The following is a 20,255-nucleotide window of genomic DNA, read 5'->3' as shown; positions in this document are numbered from 1 at the left end:
GGCGCACGACGACGGCGACGGCGGCGACTACACCCGCTTCTACAGGCTTCTCGGCATGTAGACGACGACGGCGGCAGCGGCTAGGCTTTTTAATTCGTTTTTATAAGTTATTAGGCGTAGTTCATGCATGTTTTTAAGTTTTTGTACAAATTTCGACGAAGTATGGCCGAGTTCATGCAAAAGTCGCCGAGTTTGCAAAAAATTGAAACAAACTTCGCCGCCCTGGGACCTGTGACTGGGAGCGAACCGAACCCCAGGGACCAATGTAGCGTCGGTTCGCCCCAGGCCGCTCTTTTTTTTCGACATCCTGGGGGCCAAACGGCTGGAGATGCTCTGAGAAGGGGCAGTCGTTCAGGATGGCCTCGAACATGATCCTAGTTGGAGTCTCGAGAATACCCATTATCTGAACCAGACAGGATGGAAAGGCGCTACCAGATTAGCAAAGATAGTCTATCGATGTAGAACGTGCAATTATTAGATGCATGATCCTAGTTGGAGTTCTGGAAGAATAAGCTTGTGGCTGTTTACAGCAGTCAAGTATCTATATACTCCCTTCATCTGAAGATACTTATCATTAAAATGGATAAAAATGACGTTCTAAAACTAAAATACGTCTAAATACATCTAGAACTAAAATATGTACTATCAGCTGTTGGATCTTCGTGCTCGGACTCCGTTACCTGACTGGCGGTGTGAGGCTTTGAGCCTCCGGCGGCTCCCCCGCCGTCCGCCGCCTCGAACGCCGCTTGCCTTCTCCCCGGCCGGCATCGAACGCCTCCAGCAGTTCCCTCCCTCGCCGCCTCAACGCGCGGCCGACACCTCCCGAGCCCGTGCGCCGCGGTCACAACGCCACCACTGGGCCGCCGCGGGAGCCTCGCCTAGGGTTTCTCCTTCCTGATGCGCGGCCGCGGCTAGCTGGATTCGCTCTCCCCCAAGGCCTCCTCCGCCTCGGGCCTCGGAGAGTCAAACCCCAGCAGCCATTTCCTTGGCAGGCAAGCCCTCGCTTCGGCGGCGTGGAAGACGAGTGAGCCCTGTATGCCGTAAGTCCTGCAGCTAGATTCCCAATTTTCCATGATGAATGTAAATTGGTTGCGATATGGTTATCTACCCGAAATTTGCATTGTTCCATCCCACGTTACCCCATGTTTGTAAATTGGCGGCTGTACGAAGCATGTTTGTGCATCACGAAATTGTAATTCTGAATCAGTTTGCTCTCTGAAGAAATATCTAATCACTTTGAGTGGTTCAGGTCTGTTTATGTATTCTGAGTCGATGCCACCAAGTCTGACGACTCCAGCATCAGTCAATGGCTTGGTTTGCCTTAGTGTCGCCTCTTGGTTTGCTCATCGTGTCTGTTTGATGTGTGCTCCGCAGGGTTACAATCAGGTATGAGCCAGGACTAGTCTCACAGCATCCTTGTGTCGCTGTCAAAATAATTCACCTTTCCTCTTCCAGTTTTTATTTTGCTTACTGAAATTCTACTGGCCACAATCCATAGCTCAGTCTGCACACGTTTTCTTCCACAGATATTTGTTTCATTCTTCTACTTTTCTTTACCCTTGCAACACATTCAGGGCGAGACAGCCCACCATTGTTTGTTAAGTCAAGTCAATAGTGTAGCATAACTCCAGGCCCATTCCTTCCGGCAGACAAATCCTTTAAATGGCATCCACATTCTACACACAGGACCTCCCAAGCTCCAACCTAAAGTTCTCCCAACTTCCTGGTTCTTCCACATCCTGTAAGCTCTGAACATCATGCCCTCATTTTTGTCTCTACTCTGTATTTTTCTCATCCTTTTCTCCTTCAACACTACAACACTCGAAGCAGCGCAAGAAAACAAGTCCGAGATTGATCGCCAGGCCCTCCTTTGCTTCAAGTCCGGCATCAATTCTTATCCCCTTGGCATCCTAGATTCATGGAGTGATGACTCACTTAACTTTTGCAGCTGGAAAGGGGTCATTTGCGGCACAAAGTTTCCACCCCGTGTGGTCTCACTTAACCTCACCTCCGCTCGTCTCAGTGGGCAAATATCTGGATGTGTAGGCAACTTGACTTTTCTATCCTCGATGAACCTTGCCAATAATGATCTGTCGGGAACCATCCCTGAAGAGTTGGGTAAGCTCCCAAACCTCCATACGCTGAATCTTGCCAATAATAGTCTGACCGGTGGTATCCCTCTCTCATTGACCAATTGTTCCTCACTCAGCACACTTATACTGTCTCGTAATAATCTCTCCGGAGAGATCCCTTCTACTTTGTTTGATAACTTATCTAAGCTTACTAAGGTTGATCTCCAGAAGAATTCTTTCACTGGACTCATCCCACATTTCCATAAGGTCACAGCACTCAAATTTCTTTGCCTGACAGAGAACTTCCTCTCTGGAAGCATACCTCCTTCAATAGGAAATGTTTCTTCCCTGACATCTATATTGCTCGGCCAAAATAAGCTATCAGGATTAATTCCAGAAACTATAGGTCACACTATAAAACTACTTGAGCTTGACCTAAGTTCCAACAGTTTATCAGGTAATGTCCCGGTTTCTCTTTATAACATGTCATCACTCAAAAACTTTAGTGTTGGTAGCAATGCCCTTGTTGGACAGTTACCATCTAACATTGGTTACTCGCTACCAAACCTCCAGTCCCTAATCCTGGGAAGCAACAGGCTGGAGGGCCTGATCCCTGCTTCACTAGCCAACATGTTAAATCTTCAAATACTTGATCTTTCAAACAACTCGTTACATGGCTCTGTGCCATCTCTTGGTTCGTTGGCAAACTTGCGTCAGTTAGTTTTAGGGGGGAACTTGCTAGAAGCACATGATTGGTCATTTCTTACATCTCTGGCAAGTTGCACCCAGCTGACAAAATTGTCCTTGGAAGGGAATGCTCTGAATGGCAGCTTACCTGTAGCAGTTGTTAATCTTTCCACAACACTACAAGATTTATCGCTTGCGTCAAACCAAATTTCGGGCTCGATACCTGTTGAGATTAGCAATCTTGTTAATCTCACTTCACTTAGGATGGAAAGCAATTTTCTTTCTGGAAGCATACCTTCTACCATTGGGAAGCTGCAATACCTATATATCCTAAGTCTATCAAACAACAAATTATCAGGTCTGATCCCTCCCTCGGTTGGTGACATTACTCAACTAGGCAAGCTTTATCTTAGTGATAACAAGTTGACTGGTAACATACCTGGTAGTCTAGGTCAGTGCAAGGGACTTCTTGAACTCAACTTGTCTCGAAACAATCTCAATGGGTCAATACCAGTCGAACTCTTTGCTAACCCTCCATTTTCCTTCGGTCTGGACTTCTCACACAACAATCTCACTGGGGAACTGCCATTGGAACTTGGTACACATGGTGCTGGTGATGGTCCAACATCCCTTCACATGGAAGGAAACAAGTTTCATGGACAAATTCCAGCAGGATGGCAGTTAGCATCAACCCTGCAGATTAATCTTTCTCACAATGACTTATCCGGTTATGTGCCTATATTATTTGGGGACCTTCCTAAGCTGGAGCAACTCGATCTATCCTACAACAACTTGGAAGGGGAAATTCCTATAAGTGGGATCTTTGGGAATTCTGCCGCAGTAGTTTTGGATGGAAACAAGGGACTATGTTCGAATTCCCTGAGGCTAGCATTTCCAATTTGTCCTCGCATCTCATCTTCAGCAACTAAAACAAAGCGCCATCTGTCCTTGCTGGCAACCTTGCTGCTAATTGTACTACCATCACTTACTATTTGTTTCCTAGTATTGTCATGGCTTATGTTCACTCTTTGGGATAGAGGGGTATTATTCACTCTTTTGAAGAAAGCGGTTTTATCATTTTCACCACCGGATGTTTTGTCCAAGATGTTTCGCTTTTTTGCCCACCACAAGCAAAGAGAAGTGCATACATTTTCGTCCAATGAGGAGAAGCTAAAAAGAGTGTCATACCGTGACATCCTTCAAGCTACTGATTGGTTTTCACCAAACCACAAAATAAGCTCAACCTGCACTGGATCAGTCTATGTTGGGAGGTTCAAGTTTGAGAATGATTTAGTGGCTATCAAAGTATTCAACCTGAATGAACCTGGTGCCAATGAAAGTTTCTTTGCCGAGTGCCAAGTGCTACGGAGCACACGCCATCGAAACATTCTCAAGTGTGTGACCTCATGCTCGACGTTGGACACAGAAAACAATGAGTTCAAAGCACTAGTCTACCAGTTCATGGCTAATGGCAGCCTTGAAAGATGGCTTCACCCTGAGCAACACAATGGCACACCAAGTAGAACCCTAAGCTTAGGGCTGAGGATATGCATAGCCGTGGATGTGGCCTCTGCTCTCGATTATCTTCACAACGAACCGACGCCATCTTTGATGCATTGTGATTTGAAGCCAAGCAACATTCTTTTAGATTACGATATGACTGCACGTATTGGCGACTTCGGTTCATCAAAGTTTCTGTCGCCAGTTTTGGGTAGTCTGGAACACTTGATCAGTTTCCGAGGAACAATTGGATACATGGCACCTGGTAAGTTTATTTTTCATTAATGCACTTATCCATGGTTTATCTTGTATGTAAGTACATCATGTTGCTTTTGCAGAGTATGGAATGGGTTGCCAGATCTCGGCAGGAGGTGATGTCTATAGTTTTGGAGTGATTCTACTGGAGTTGCTTACCGGAAAACGACCAACCGATGATATGTTCGTGGATGGGCTTAGCCTTTGTAAGTTTTGTGAATCCATGTTCCCAGACAGAATTGCAGAGATTCTAGATCCTCATATGGCGCATGAGGAGTACCAACGGTGCGAAGAAGTGGACGCGGAAGCATGGATGCAGCAATATATTGTCCCGCTGGTTGCCCTAGGGCTGTCATGTACCGTGGAATCTCCCAAGGATAGGCCTGGAATGAAAGATGTTTATGCAAAACTATCTGCTATCAGAAGCTCTTTTCTGGAACGTCGTGATGATTGATGAATATGTCAATTCTGTTAGGGCGTACTAAATCGTCATTGTTAAGAATGTATTTTTGTAATTACCAGAGTGTGTTTGCGTCCTGTACCCTATCTATTTGACGAAACTAAAACAAACTGTGGGGACAAATATGTGATTTGCATTTAGTCATAGTTGGATACTGGAAGCATCATCAACCATGCTTTGTTGTAGATTTGTTAATTTTTTAAATAATTTTTTATATTGACGTGTGTGCATTGTGAAATTCTTGTACTAGTTAGTTTGTAAATGTGTCGTACATAAAGGTGTTTTTGAATGAACTGACTTGTTGAGTTTACTAATAAATCTGTTCACAGGTGTTCTTCTGAACACCTCTTTGCAGCCTGATGGAGGAAACTCCGTGAAGCGGCGGAGGAGCGGAGCCGCCTAAGTGCAGCTGCCCCGAATCGAGGTCTACTTTGACACCCTTGCCTCTTCTAGGTTGTTTTGCAGCTATACAGAGTTCAGTTCAACATGGTCTCAACCAAACATTCAGCATCTGTTTGCTCTTCCCGTCTTGCATCAAGCTACGTGGAGGGGGCTGTTGTTGCACATCACATGTTTGTTCTAATGCCCTGCCCATGTTCTTGGTCAAAACCAACATTAGCCCCTTGTGTCATTCCCGCGACCAGTTTGTTTCTTTCCATCGGTCAAGAGATCAATGGGAGATTCACTCCCTCTGCTGTTGTTGTTGCTGCACATCACGTGTTTGTTTTAGTACCCTGCCCTTGTTCTTGGTAAAAATTAAGGATATCTAGTTGCTTAACAAAGTCTAGTACTTCTTGCTAAGTGTTTACATTAGTTCGGTCAAGAGATGGAAGACAGAATGCATGTCTGAATCCTGCTTCTGTAGACCTCTGTCTATATAACTGAAAGAGTTCAGCAGAGTCGTGTGGCCGGGTCACTCTTGACCGATCTGCAGTAAACGTGTATCAGGCAACTGGTCTGGGGTTGGCAGTAGCGCATCATAACCTAGCAAAGTACCAAGTGTTGATGTACTAACTTCATGGACCAGTCTTTGCACGCCTTTTTCGCTCCGCTTTTTCATCGAGTCACCGTCTCATTTCTCATCCACTTTTTTCTACCACTGAGGAGTGTTGGTCTGTGACGTGTGGTGGAGATTACAGGCAAGTCAACACCAAGTCAAGTAAAGGTCCCGGAAAAGAAAACACCCAGTAAACTAGTCAAGTGTTCAAGGAGGAGATGAGAGCGGAGTTGGTGCGATTTTTGCCGGCGTCTGGCATCGTTTAAATAGCGGGCGGATGGCCGGAGCCGACAGACGTCGTTGTGTGTTTAATGACGGGCGGCTCGCGCGGGTTTAATGGAGGAAGGAGGGCGGTCTGTGACCATTTGAATGCGGCGAGGAGGCGTGTTTGAGCCCGGCGTGGAGCGAGCGGTGCTCTCTTGACCGATGCACCGCTTTAATGCCGGCAGTGAGAGGCCGCCTAGTTTTTTCCTGTTTGCCGGAAAAAATACGTCTGGACCGCCAAGCGAACAGATACATGCATGCGTTGGATGGCACAACACATCTATACCATGCGGCCTGGACGATTACGGGTGGTTTGAGGGTCCATGTTGGAGATGCCCCTGTCCGCAAGTGTCCAGACCAAGCGGTCCGGACGTATTTTCTCACTCAACGTGGTTCTGTATTGGTTCGCTCGACGGTCTGAACGTCCATTTTATCGCAAATCGGGGAATAGGCTTTGCAGACGTCCAAACCCTGATATGCAAGTGTCCGACAAACCTGGAGTACCAAAAAAACCACCCTCGCCCGCCCCCTTTCCCGCCTGAAGCGATCAGCGCCGCTCGAGAGCGTCAATGCCGCATTCACGCCGGCCCAGAGCAAACGCAACCTCTCAGTTGCTCCGGCACTGAAATGGCACGCTAGCTGAGAGAGCCACCCGCGCCACTTCCCGGTGCACACTACTGCTCCGTGTTCAAACGACAACCCGTTCGTCCGCCTCCCTATATTAAACATGTGCAGTTCTTTGCCGAGGGACCTGCTCTAGAGCCACCCGTCCATCCGTCTGCCGCCTACCATTAACCACCTCGCCGCTTGCCCTGCCATCCGCCCGCTATTGAAACTCTAGGCCCAACCATTACTACATCCAACCTCCTCCACTCCCTTTCTCCTCTTGGCACCACGACCGCCATGGCTCCTTGTGCAACAAAGCCCTCTGGGATAGCCTCTCGTCCGAGCAGCAGCAGAAGAAGAAGATCATCGCCATTGCAGTCGGCTAGTAGGTCAGTGGACAGACGAGCTCACCGGAGGCCAGTTGTGGACACCCCAATCGAAGAGGCGGGCGACGACGAGCCGGCGCCATTTTCCTTGCCGGTCCAAGCCGGCATCACCATGGGCGAGGCCTGTTCTCACTACACTGAGATGGTGTTGAAAGAACGTCGGGCCACGTTTCGGCAGCCGCGGGCTGACCAGGCCTACAACCTTCGCCTCCTCGACAAACACCGGCGCACAGAGGAGCAACTAGCCGCCGACACGGGCATCGCGTCAGAAGTGGATGGGGGCGAGCAGGAGACGCTGCTCCAATCCTACCGCAGCGCCTATGACATACGTCACGTCCGCTAGCAATACCGCGTCCATCAGGCGGAGTTAGAGGCTGCATTCAAGGAGATCAATGAGGCGGCGGGTGAAGTGTACGATGAGGACAACAGCGCCAGCTCCGCTACAGCCGCGCACCGCCGCCACGACGACGAAGCCGGCACGCCCGCGGGCACCGCCAGCAGTGAGGTAGAGTAGAGTATGGGAGGTCGTCGGCGCTCGGGTCCCAGGAAGGCCACCACTCCACCCCTCCTGATGAAGTTAAGTTTGACGGGCTCATCATCGTCGGCCGATTGGCCTCTTTGCACGCTACGGAGGCGGGGCTACATTTTTCGGGGCTCATGACCGGCCGGACATGGGGAACGGGCGCCAACAGTCATTTAGACTAGGTTTAGAGTATGGTTTAGTTGAAATATGTCGAAATGTAATGCATTTGCCTTGGTGTAGATGAAAAGCATCCAGTTTTATATAAAAATTATCCAAGTATGAATGAATATTGTCCGGTTTGTTTAAATATGCATCAAATGTGTTCACATTCGTTAAATTTCTTCCAAAATGTAAGCGGGCATTTTACGAGTACAATTGGATGGCCGGCTCTTGCATCAGTGTCTGTGGATGGATGCAGTGTCCATTTTGAGGGTCAGTGTGGGAGACGGCCTAACCATTAAGATGACTCTCTTTTTCATTTCCTACAATCTGTAAGTAACTAAATGTTTCTTCACCTAGTAGATCTTGTAAAAGATAATATCTTAAAAAATTGTAACACATCTTTTTATACACAAACTCATTCAAAACACATGTTTAAACTTGTTTATGGTAACACATTCACATCACGAAAATCCAATTCGACTCTTGGAAGCATATGTTCATGTGCACCAAAAATGCTTTTGTATATGTAAAAAAAAATTGTGTGTTCATTGCTACACCCAAATGCTACTGTAATTTTTTAGAGGAGGGGGGGGGGGGGGAGCTTACGCATTTTAACCTGTGCAAAAATAATAAGTCGAACGCCAAATATTACATTTAATATTAATTTTTTCATCAGCAAAGCATTGCTATCTCGTTTCACATGAAAGTTGTCAAGTATGCTTGCTACACTAATAAGAACATCTAAAAAAACAGAATTTTTAAAAATCTATTTACTATTTATTTTGAATTTATTTTTCATCCGAGAGCATATGCACCCCGGTGCTAAAATGGCCATCCCATTCACATCATACATAGCATACTTAAACAATCCATTGTCTACTACATTAACATTATATCGACACCGAACTAGATTAATCATCGACATAAAAGATATAAAATGTACACATTAGATAGCTCTAGTTGTTGTCACTTAAAAAAGATCATCTGTGCAATGACTCCCACAAGAAGAACATCTGCAAATCATCCGAGCCGTATGAACCAAATCATTACATCAACTAGAAGCGCAAGGGGAAGCTTCTTAAATTTCGTTCTCTGGTCTTGCATCTCATTGATTTGAAGTTGCCTTTGGGATGGCGGCATCAATGACGACGAATTCGGCCAAATCTAGCATCAACACCGGAGGAGAAGGTCGAAGAAAACGTGTTGAGGTTGTGGCAAGGCCGAGATATGGTGCCACGGGCGGCGAGGTGGCCCGAGGGGCTGCCGACTGCAAGGTGGGTGGTATGCAAAGCCAAAAATGATTTTTTTTTAATTTCCAAGGCAATAAAAAGAACATTGTTTTGCCATGGAAAATGTTGGAATTTTTTGTAGATGAGACATGAAAAAAATTAGCAATTTCTTTTCCTACAAACATTTCATAAATTGCCACGGGAACACAAGTTAGGGATATTTAGTTTGGCATGGGAAAATTAAAATTAATTTCCAAAGGCAATAAAAACAATCTTGATCACCATGTGAAATGTTGGAAAAGAAGTGTAGATGAGACATGGCAAAATTACCAATTTGTTTTCCTAAAAAACATTTCAAATTTGCCATGGGTAACACTTGTTATCATTGCGTCACAATTTGTTTTCCCAAAAAACAATTAGTTTTATATACATTGTAATTTGGTAAAAAAAATCTACTGGTCACAAGGCAAATTTATAACATTTCCAAACATGGCAATTATATAGATTTTCATAATGTCCACATAACATTTTATGAATTTTTCAAACATGGACATTTTTATTTATCCATGGAAAGTTTAAATTTTTGTTTTGTAATTTTTTACATGTAAAAAACAATTTTCTAAATTTTCATAATGTCCAACTGATTTTTTGTGTTTTTTTTTTCTTTTCGGCAGAAGGGTGCTCGGTAGGCCTGTCATTGGGCCTGTCGGGCCGCTGGGGTTTCTTCAGTGATAAAAAAAGGGAAACAGTTGAGGCGGAGCTTTTTTTCTGAAAAAAAAAGTTGAGGCGGAGCTGCCGTGTATCTCCCTGGAGGAAACTCCGTGAAGTAGCGGCAGGGATCTCTCTGTCCCTCCCCTCGACGTCTCTGGCTTTCCGCGCCGGCGGCGGCCCCCTCCTCTTCTTCTGTCGGTCCAGCTACAAAAGAGTCGCCGCCGCCCGACAGATGAGTCCAGCCCACCACATCTCAAGCAAACCATGTAACCACCTGACAACCGTCTCCTTCGCCCATTGCTGAGGAGGAAGCTGGTGCTGCACATCACATGTTTGTTGTAATGCCCTGCCCATGTTCTTGGTAGAATTCAACAAAGGACTTGCTGAAACCTTCGCCACTTTTCTCTTTTCCTTCCTCTCATTGGTCCAGGCAGGAGGAGGTGCACGCGTGGAGCGGCAGCGGAGCGGAGCTGACGCCTAAACGCGGATGCCCCGAGGTCTACCTTTACCCCCTGGCCTCTTCTAGCTTGTTTTGCAGCTATGCAGAGTCCAGTCCACCATGGCCTCGACCAAACATTCACCGTTTGTTTGGTCCTCTCGTCTTGCATCAAGCTACTTGGAGGTAGCTGTTGTTGCACATCACATGTTTGTTCTGATGCCCTGCCCTTGTTCTTGTTAGAAGCCAAGGATTGTTGCTGAACAACATCCAGTGCTTTTTTTTAACATTAGCTCTTTCTGTATTCCCACGAGCATTTTGTTTCAATCTGTCAAGACTCAAGGGATGGGAGATTCACTCCTCCGGTGTTGTTGCTGCACATCACATGTTTGTTTTAATGTCCTGCCATCGTTCTTGGTAAAAAGCAAGGATAGCTACTTGCTTAACATAGTCTAGTACTTCTTGCTAAGTGTTTACATTAGTTTGGTCAAGAGATGGAAGATAGACTGGATGTCGGAATCCCACTTATGTCAACCTTTATCTATATAACTGAAAGCGTTCAGTAGAGTTGTGTGGCCAGGTCACTCTTGACCGATCTGCAGTAAACGTGTATTAGGCCCTCATCTGAACCAAAAACTGGTCTCGGATTAGCACTAGCAGCACGCCATAGCAAAATAGCAAGTGCTGATGTACCCAACTTCATGGACCAGTCTCTGCACGCCTTTTCCTCTCTGCTTTTCCGTCGAGTCACCGTCTCATTTCTCATCCACTTTTTGTTCTACCACTGAGTGTTGGTCTGTGACGTGTGACGGTCCCATGACAGGCAAGTCAACACCAAGTCAAGTAAAGGTCCCAGAAAAGAAAACACCCGGTCAACTAGTCAAGTGTCCAAGTCTACTTAGGGAGACACATATAACACAAGGAATTCGCACAAGATGCACTGAATAGACATGGCACCTGCAACAACTCTCCGCTCTCTTCCTCCACATGGCATCCTCGCTCTCTTCACCCATCTTCTCATATTGTTCTCGTCCAACACCGTCGCACAATCCATCAGCAACGGGTCCGAGGTCGACCGGCAGGCCCTCCTCTCCTTCAAGTCCAGCATCTCCAGTGATCCGCGTGGTGTCCTGTCATCATGGAGCACCTCGACCAGCTTCTGCAGCTGGAGAGGTGTCACCTGCGGTATTACTCTTCCAACTCGTGTGGTCTCGCTGAACTTGAACTCTAGAGAACTTACTGGGCAGTTATCTCCTTGGATAGCTAATCTTACGTCACTAGAACAGTTAGACCTTTCAGAAAATCTCTTCTCTGGAGGCATTCCAGAGGAGTTAGGCACACTTCAGCAGCTACAGTTTATGATCCTTTCAACGAACAACCTTGTAGGTACCATTCCTAGATCATTAGGCACTAGTAGATCTCTTAAAAATGTTGATCTCTCATCAAACCAGCTTGTCGGCCCTATCCTAGGTTTCCATAAGAGGTCAAACCTTCAATTTCTTGATCTTTCAAGTAACAACCTTTCTGGAAGCATACCTTCATCATTGGGAAATGTTTCTTCTCTCACATATATATGTCTTGACACAAACATGTTATCGGGTTCAGTTCCAGAGACTCTGAGCCTTATTCAGAACCTTAGGATGCTCAGTTTAAGTAACAACTACCTGTCGGGCCACGTCTCCGCCAAACTCTGTAACATGTCATCACTCATTTATCTTCGATTAGACCAGAATAATCTTACTGGACGAGTACCATCTTGCATTGGAAACACGTTACAGAACCTTAAATTACTGTCCATGTCGGGTAACAAATTCGAGGGATTAATTCCATCATCGCTAGCAAATGCATCGAATCTCCGATGGATTGATCTTGGACACAACTTATTAGAGGGGCGGATCCCATCTCTAGGATCTTTATCTAACTTAACCTTTCTAAATTTAGAAAGTAACTTCCTACAAGCTGAAGGTTGGGAATTCCTTGTGTCTCTGACAAACTGTGCGCGACTTCAGGCATTGCATATGAATGGAAATGCCCTGAATGGAAATATCCCTATATCAGTTGGAAATCTTTCTAGAAGTTTAGTGCGTTTAATTCTTGGAAACAATCAAATTGTCGGCACAATACCAGTTGAGATTGTTAACCTTCGAAACCTCCAAATGCTTGATATGGGCCAAAACTTGCTTTCCGGTGTTATTCCCTCTGTTATTGGGAATCTAGGCCATCTGATTGTCCTAATCCTATCAGGAAACAAATTTTCTGGCCAGATCCCATCTACAATAGGTAATCTTTCTCGGCTGAACAAGCTTTATCTACACAACAATGAGTTGACTGGGAACATCCCAGCAACTTTAGGAAATTGCAAGCAACTGTATATGCTAGAATTATATTTTAACAGCCTTGAAGGACCAATACCAAGTGAACTCTTCAGTAGCACAACCCTGATCGGTTTGGATTTGTCAAACAACTACCTTACAGGATCAATACCACTACAAATCGGTGCATTGCTTCAACTTCTCCGACTCGATATTTCCTTCAACAAATTGTCTGGTCAAGTTCCACTTACATTTGGCGAATGCGTCCAACTATCTTCTCTCAGATTGAGAAGTAACATGCTTACTGGAAGCATACCTCGATCATTCAGTAACCTGAAGTCCATCGAGCAGATCGATCTTTCCCAGAACTCCCTTGTTGGAAAAATTCCAGAGTTCTTTGCAAACATGGATTATTTGCAGCAACTTTATCTTTCTATGAACTACTTTGAAGGGCCGATTCCAACTGGTGGCATCTTTCAGAATCATAGTGCGGTAAACTTGGAAGGCAATGATGAGCTTTGTGCAAGTGCAGCCACCACCTTATATCAATTCCCAGTTTGCACAACAACATCAGCTGTTGGGAGCAAGAAGAATGCACTCTTATTGGTAAAAGTAATTCCTCCCGTTGCCATTGCCCTGATCTCTTTCATATACTTTGTGGTCACTCTTCTGAAGAGAAGGCAAGCAGAAACAATTACATGCTACAAGGAGACAATGAAGAAGATTTCTTATGGTGACATCGTCAAAGCTACCAACTGGCTCTCTCCGATTAACAAGATCAGCTCAAGTCGCACCGGCTCGATCTACATTGGAAGGTTTGAGTTTGACACGGACTTGGTCGCTATCAAGTTATTCCATCTCGAAGAGAATGGTGCGCATGACAGCTTCGCTACCGAGTGCGAGGTGTTGCGAAACACCCGCCATCGCAATCTTGTCAAAGCTGTCACCGTATGCTCGACAGTGGACCTAGAGAACAATGAATTCAAGGCTATAGTTTTCGACTTCATGGCCAACGGAAGCTTGGACATGTGGGTGCACCCGAAGCTACACAACAATAGCCCCAAGAGAGTACTGAGCTTGGGTCAGAGGTTAAGAATAGCGATGGACGTCGCGTTGGCTCTGGATTATATGCACAACCAGTTAACGCCTCCTCTAATCCACTGTGATTTGAAGCCCGGAAATGTTCTTTTGGACTATGATATGACCGCAAGGGTTGGTGATTTTGGGTCAGCGAGGTTTCTCTCTTCTACCCCTGGTAGTCCAGAAGACTTGGTTGGTGTGGAAGGAACAATTGGATATATCGCACCCGGTGAGTTCAACTTTGTTTTGAGTATTTTGTTATTGGTTTTTTCTCTTGTATTAAAAATGCCCTAAATGATTTTACAGAGTACTGTATGGGATACAAAGTTTCACCAGGATGTGATGTTTATGGTTTTGGAATCCTCCTTCTAGAAATGCTTACTGGAAGGCGACCGACGGATGCAATGTTCACCGGTGGCCTGAGCCTGCACAAGCTTGTGAGCTCAGCATTTCCAGGCAGACTCAGAGAGGTTTTAGATCCCCATTTGTCCCACGAGCAGCAGCGTGCGTGTGACAGAGTGCTTATGCGGAGATATATGGTACCTCTGGTTGAAGTTGGCCTCCTGTGTTCCACGGAATCGCCTAAAGATCGACCGGGAATGGGAGAAGTTTGTGCCAGAATTTTGTGTCTCAAAGAGGCATTCTTTGAGTTCTGCTGATTAACCTGCAGATCTACACGTTCTTGAATAAAAATCTGTGACGTGGATACTTTGCTGTATATCTTGGTTCAATAGACCTCTAGTTATTAATATTTGAATTAGAAAGAGTACATGTTCAGTACTAGAGCTCCCTATGTTGGAAAACTAGTACGTACTGTATTTCCTAATTGTGTTATTTGTATCTAGAGTATATTTCTAGAACCTGGCTGCATATATATATATATATATATATATATATATATATATATATATATATATATATATATATATATATATATATTTATTTCTAGAATCTGTCCATTCAAAGAAATATGTGCATCTGATCATCTGTATTGACTGAAATTTCTGAGCAACAATGCTTAATTCTTAGTGAAAACATACTTCAATTCTTGGTGAAATTTCTGCGTTCACTGTATAATGTATCTTCTATGAAGTGCATCATAATTGGTTATAAACTGAGTAGTGGCAATTCATTAGAATCCACTTTATGGGTGTACCTAATAGTAATAGATAGAATTCTGCTTATCTAACTCTTGATTGTCATCAACTCTGAATGTGACGTATACCAGGCCATAATAGATAGAATTATGGGTTTGCATAATTCTGCTTATCTAACTCTTGAATGGCCAATGTGACGTATACCCATACCTTCACCACTGGCCGTGTGAATTTGATCTTTGCCACGATATTTCTCCTTCATGGTGACCTTCTCGAGTTCGTTAGTGATGTGGTTTGTAGCGCCGCTGTCGACGTACCAGTTTGTGTCAACTCCATAGGAGCCATCGGCCGCCGCGGCAACTTTTTCTTCATCCTGCGAGGAGTCACCATCATCTTCCTCGTAGCGGTACCAACAATCTTGCGCCGTATGGCCAGGCTTGCCACAAATTTGACAGCAAGGCAAGTCCGGACGGGATCTCTTGGAGCCGCCACCGCGACGTCCTTTGGAGCTGCCGGAGCGTCCGCCGCCGTGAGGGTTGTTGGAGTAGCCACCACCGCCGGATCCGAACCTCCCCTTGCCACGGGAAGAGGTACGCGAGCGAGGGCCGCCACCGCAGCCTCTGAATGCAGGAGTTGGCCGACGATTTGAAGCCACCACCGGAGCCATGGTACTGCGCCATGCGCTGATCAAAGTTACTAAGCATGGAAAAAAGCTCTTCAAGGGTTACCGGGGTGACGCGAGCATCCAGAGCGGAGACGAGGGGCTGGTAATCTTGGTCCAGCCCGTGGATGATGTAGGACATGAGCTCGTCGTCCTGGATGGGTTTTCCGGCCCCGGTGAGTTCATCGGCGAGACCCCTCATGGCGGCGAAGAAGGAGGCCACCGATTGATTTCCCTTCTGCGCGTTGATCAGCGTTGTGCGGATGTTATTGACGCAGCTGAGTGACTGCGACGAGAACATGCTCGCCAGTGCCACCCAGAGTTCGCGCGCCATGGTGATCGTGGTCACCGTGACGAGCACCTCCTTGGAGAGGTTTTGGAGCAGGTATCCAAGGACCTGCTGGTCCTCCCTCACCCAGATCGGATGAAGAGGATTCGGCCCAGTGGTCTCCTTACCGGCGGCGTCCTTGGCGGTGAGGACTTTGGCCGGTTCGGTTGCCGTGCCATCGACGTAGTGGAAGACGACGGCGCCCCACAGCTGCGGCGTGATCTGCGTTCGCCACAGAACGTAGTTGGTCTGGGAAAGCTTCTACGGGACTCCGCCGCTCAGTGTCGGCTGGAAGGAGGCGGAGGAAGACATGGCTGCTGCGCACTTTGGTGGAGATGGACTAGCTAGGGTTTAATGGAAGAAGATGGCGCTGTATACCATGTGCGATTTGCGGTAAACGTCTTGCCTATCCTGGCCAACGTGTTGCGTGTTAAATAGATGGGGTGCGAGCCCAGATACGCGTACAGGTTTGTTGAGAGAGATACATCTTGGAAAGGAAGAAAACTAGAGATAAGAGGAGATAAAGATTACAAAGTATCTTGTCTAACTAACTACTCCTCCAAAGGTGATGACTCTCCTTCCTGTACACGCCACAATATCATCATGTTTGACAGAAGAATGTCGATCAGATATATCTTTCCCAAAACTCGCTTGTTGGACAAATTCCAGAGTTCTTTGCAAACATGAGTTATTTGTAGCAACTTGATCTGTGTATGAACTACTTTGAAGGGCCGATTCCAACTGGTAGCATCTTTCAGAATCATAGTGCGGTAGCCTTGGATGGCAATGAGCTTTGTGCAAGTGCAACCACCACCTTATTCCAGTTTCCACTTTGCCCCATAGTGTCAGCTGTTGAGAGGAAGAATGCACTCCTATTGGTGAAAGTAATTCCTCCCATTGCTATTGCCTTGCTCTCCTTTATATGCTTTGTCTTCACTCTTCTGAAGAGAAGGCAAGCACAAGAAGCTCCATGCTACAAGGAGACAATGAACAAGGTTTCATATAGTGACATCATGAAAGCTACCAACTGGCTCTCTCCAGTTAACAAGATCAGCTCAAGTCGCACCGGTTCGATCTACATTGGAAGGTTTGAGTTTGACACGGACTTGGTTGCCATCAAGTTATTCCATCTCCAGGAGAATGGTGCGCGTGACAGCTTTGTTACCGAGTGCGAGGTGTTGCGAAACACCCGCCATCGCAATCTTGTCAAAGCTGTCACCGTATGCTCGACAGTAGACCTAGAGAACAATGAATTCAAAGCTATAGTTTTTGACTTCATGGCCAATGGAAGCTTGGACATGTGGGTGCACCCAAAGCTACACAACAATAGCCCCAAGAGAGTACTAAGCTTGGGCCAGAGGTTAAGAATTGCGATGGACGTTGCGCTGGCTCTGGATTATATGCACAACCAGTTAACTCCTCCTCTAATCCACTGTGATTTGAAGCCCGGAAATGTTCTTTTGGACTATGATATGACCGCAAGGGTAGGTGATTTTGGGTCAGCGAGGTTTCTCTCTTCAACTCCTGGTAGTCCAGAAGATTTGGTTGGTGTGGAAGGAACAATTGGATACGTCGCTCCTGGTGGGTTCAACTTTGTTTTGAGTATTTCTTGCTGGTCTCTCTCTTGTATTAACATGTCGTAAATGCTTTTACAGAGTATTGTATGGGATACAAAGTCTCAACAGGGTGCGACGTCTACGGTTTCGGGGTCTTGCTTCTGGAAATGCTCACGGGTAGGCGACCAACGGATGCGATGTTCACCGATGGCCTGAGCCTGCACAAGCTTGTGAGCTCAGCGTTTCCAGGTAGACTTGGAGAGGTTTTAGATCCCCATTTGTCCTACGAGCAGCAGCTTGCGTGTGACAGAGTGTTTATGCGGAGATATATGGTACACTTGGTTGAAGTTGCCCTCCTGTGTTCCATGGAATCGCCTAAAGATCGACCGGGAATGGGAGAAGTTTGTGCCAGAATTTTGTCTATCAAAGAGGCATTCTTTGAGCTCTGCTGATTAACCTGCAGATATCTAACTTGAATAAAAATCTGTGACGTGGATATGCTGTAAATCTTGGTTCAATAGACCTCTAGTTATTAATATATGAATTCCTAGAAAGAGTACATGTTCAGTACTGGAGCTCCCTATGTTGGAAAACTAGTACGTACTGTATTTCCTAATTGTGTTATTTGTATCTAGAATATATTTCTAGAACCTGGGTGCATATATATACCTAATTTTTGAATCTGTCCATTCAAATAAATATGTGCATCTGATCATCTGTATTGACTGAAATTTCTGAGCAACAATGTTTAATTCTTAGTGAAAACATACTTCAATTCTTGGTGAAATTTCTGCGTTCACTGTATAATGTATCTTCTATGAAGTGCATCATAACTGATTATAAACTGAGTAGTGGCAATTCATTAGAATCCACTTTATGGGTGTACCTAATAGTAATAGATAGAATTCTGCTTATCTAACTCTCGATTGTCATCAACTCTGAATCCCCATGACTTGTTGACTGGAATTCAATTGGTTCAAAGGTAGATGGCACGTGAAGGTGAGGCTTTACATACAGCGAAAAATACCTTTACATACCGTGTCCGTTACAAATTAATCGGCACAAGAATTTCACAATACATGCGCGTCAATGTCAAAATAAAACAAAATCAGCAAATATACAACAAAGCATGGTTGATGCTTCCAGTATCCAATCATGGCTAACTGCAATTCACATCTCTGTCCCAAAGTCTATTTCAGTTTGTCAAATAGATAGGGCAAAAGTTGTACCCTACTAGTTAACATAATACCACTAAAAGGGCCTTTAGTCCCGGTTCTGGAACCGGGACTAGAGGGTCGTTACTTCCCGGTTCCTGGAGGTCCACCTTTAGTCCCGGTTGGGAACACCAACCGGTACTAAAGGAAATTTTATGATTTTTTTTTGAATTTTTTTTTAATTTTCAAATTTCTAAATTATTTTAACCTCTAATCTCTAATCACCCCTCATCATTCCAAATCATCTAACTTGCCGAACGGTCACCCATCCTCTCACTACCCCAGCCTGAGCACGCTTAACTTCCGGGTTCTATTCTCCCTCGTTTCCAAGTCTGCACTTGTTGTTTTCCTGACAATAGTAAGATGTCAATCCTATTAACCCTCAGAAATTTAGCTTGAGCATGAAGTCACACATGTCACTTTTTGAGTTTGAAACTATTGTTCTAAAAAACAATAATTATTTAGTAACACTAATATTTCTTGAATAAGTAGTTTGACCATAGTTTGACCACAGTTTGACCAGATTTGACCAAAATTCAAAAAAACTGAAATAATTATTTAGTAACACTAATATTTCTTGAATAATTAGTTTGACCATTGTTTGACCATAGTTTGACTAGATTTGACCAAAATTCAAAAAAACTGAAATAATTATTTAGTAACACTAATATTCTTGAATAATTATTTAGTAACACTAATACTTCTTGAATAAGTAGTTTGACCATAGTTTGACCAGATTTAACAAAAATAAAATAAACAGAAATTTGAGCATAACTTTTTTTTCCTTTTAGAATTTGAGGATTCTACAAATTTGCAAACAGGTCGTAGGCTGTCAAAATCGGATGCGGATTTTCGTGCTGAACATTTTGATATATTATAAGTTTTTTCTGACATCGTATGCAAAAGTTATAGCTTTTTTACATTTTCCCTACACTTTTTGCAAAACATGTCCAAATTTAAGTTTTTAAATTTTCCTAACTAGTACATGTAGTAACATAACTACATTTGGAAGGATTTTAATTTTTGAAGTTTTTATCATTTTCTTTTGCTTTTTACAAAACTGAAAAGGCGATCCGGGGGGGGGGGGGGTAGAGTTTGAAAATGGGACCTTTAGTACCGGTTCGTGCCATGAACCGGTACTAATGCCTCAAACCCCATTAGTACCGGTTGGTAGCTCGAACCGGGACTAAAGGTCTAACCTTTAGTACCGGTTGGTGCCACGAACCGGTACTAATGGGCATCACACCCTTTAGTCCCGGTTCATGGCACCAACCGGGACTAAAGGTTCCATTTTAACCGGGACTAATGCCTGTACGGTGCCCTAGCCGCTCGAACCGGGACTAATGCTCACATTAGTCCCGGTTCGTAATGCAACCGGGATTAATGCTCTTTTCTGGCCGAACCAAAGCCCTGTTTTCTACTAGTGTACTACCTCCGAACTAGTCTACCAAAGGGTCATATACTAGTTAACGTCATCCATGCTTTTAGGAATAGCCAGACCTGGTGATAGGAACTTTGCTGAGCCAAAGTCACTGAGCCGTGCAGTCATGTCATCATCCACAAGGACATTGTTTGGCTTCAAATCACAATGGATCAAAGGAGGCGTAAGTTGGTTGTGGACATAATCAAGAGCAGAAGCCACATCCGTTGCTATGCTTATCCTCTGGCCAAAGCTTAGCACTTTGTCTAGGATTCCATTGTTTTGCTCAGAATGCAACC

At 44.9% G+C, this 20,255-nt stretch overlaps 3 protein-coding genes and 1 long non-coding RNA gene across 5 annotated transcripts; all 4 read left to right on the top strand.

The window, feature by feature from the left end:
• Positions 1-497: 497 nt before the first annotated feature.
• On the top strand, positions 498-5,761 carry LOC123051286 (uncharacterized). The gene is made up of 2 exons (XR_006423995.1): positions 498-1,040; positions 5,304-5,761. It is a non-coding gene; the product is annotated as an uncharacterized lncRNA (long non-coding RNA).
• On the top strand, positions 1,038-5,097 carry LOC123051285 (probable LRR receptor-like serine/threonine-protein kinase At3g47570). The gene is made up of 2 exons (XM_044474128.1): positions 1,038-4,524; positions 4,598-5,097. Exons 1-2 carry the CDS (start codon positions 1,758-1,760, stop codon positions 4,966-4,968), a joined length of 3,138 nt encoding a protein of 1,045 aa, XP_044330063.1. The 5' UTR covers positions 1,038-1,757; the 3' UTR covers positions 4,969-5,097.
• A 4,146-nt stretch (positions 5,762-9,907) lies between the features above and the next one.
• LOC123051284 (probable LRR receptor-like serine/threonine-protein kinase At3g47570) lies at positions 9,908-14,544 on the top strand. Of its 2 annotated transcripts, none has more exons than XM_044474127.1 (3): positions 9,908-10,183; positions 10,283-13,909; positions 13,987-14,544. In XM_044474127.1, exons 2-3 carry the CDS (start codon positions 11,239-11,241, stop codon positions 14,337-14,339), a joined length of 3,024 nt encoding a protein of 1,007 aa, XP_044330062.1. In that variant the 5' UTR covers positions 9,908-10,183; positions 10,283-11,238; the 3' UTR covers positions 14,340-14,544. The 2 variants fall into 2 exon arrangements, with proteins under 2 accessions (XP_044330062.1, XP_044330061.1); XM_044474126.1 differs by having other exon boundaries at positions 9,908-10,190.
• Positions 14,545-16,325: 1,781 nt separating this feature from the next.
• LOC123048483 (probable LRR receptor-like serine/threonine-protein kinase At3g47570) lies at positions 16,326-17,849 on the top strand. The gene has a single exon (XM_044471577.1). It carries the CDS (start codon positions 16,480-16,482, stop codon positions 17,407-17,409), a length of 930 nt encoding a protein of 309 aa, XP_044327512.1. The 5' UTR covers positions 16,326-16,479; the 3' UTR covers positions 17,410-17,849.
• The last annotated feature ends 2,406 nt before the right edge of the window (positions 17,850-20,255 follow it).

This window comes from Triticum aestivum, chromosome 2D, assembly GCF_018294505.1.
Source record: "Triticum aestivum cultivar Chinese Spring chromosome 2D, IWGSC CS RefSeq v2.1, whole genome shotgun sequence".
In the NCBI taxonomy this organism is placed as follows: Eukaryota; Viridiplantae; Streptophyta; class Magnoliopsida; order Poales; family Poaceae; genus Triticum; species Triticum aestivum.
This window is presented reverse-complemented; position numbering and strand designations above follow the sequence as displayed.

Bases quoted from the DNA above. Each gene is read 5' to 3' on its own strand.
- LOC123048483 (XM_044471577.1), top strand. From the start codon at position 16,480: ATGAACTACTTTGAAGGGCCGATTCCAACTGGTAGCATCTTTCAGAAT.
- LOC123051284 (XM_044474127.1), top strand. From the start codon at position 11,239: ATGGCACCTGCAACAACTCTCCGCTCTCTTCCTCCACATGGCATCCTC. The intron at 13,910-13,986 runs GTGAGTTCAACT...ATGATTTTACAG, and splicing joins AATTGGATATATCGCACCCG to AGTACTGTATGGGATACAAA.
- LOC123051285 (XM_044474128.1), top strand. From the start codon at position 1,758: ATGCCCTCATTTTTGTCTCTACTCTGTATTTTTCTCATCCTTTTCTCC. The intron at 4,525-4,597 runs GTAAGTTTATTT...TTGCTTTTGCAG, and splicing joins AATTGGATACATGGCACCTG to AGTATGGAATGGGTTGCCAG.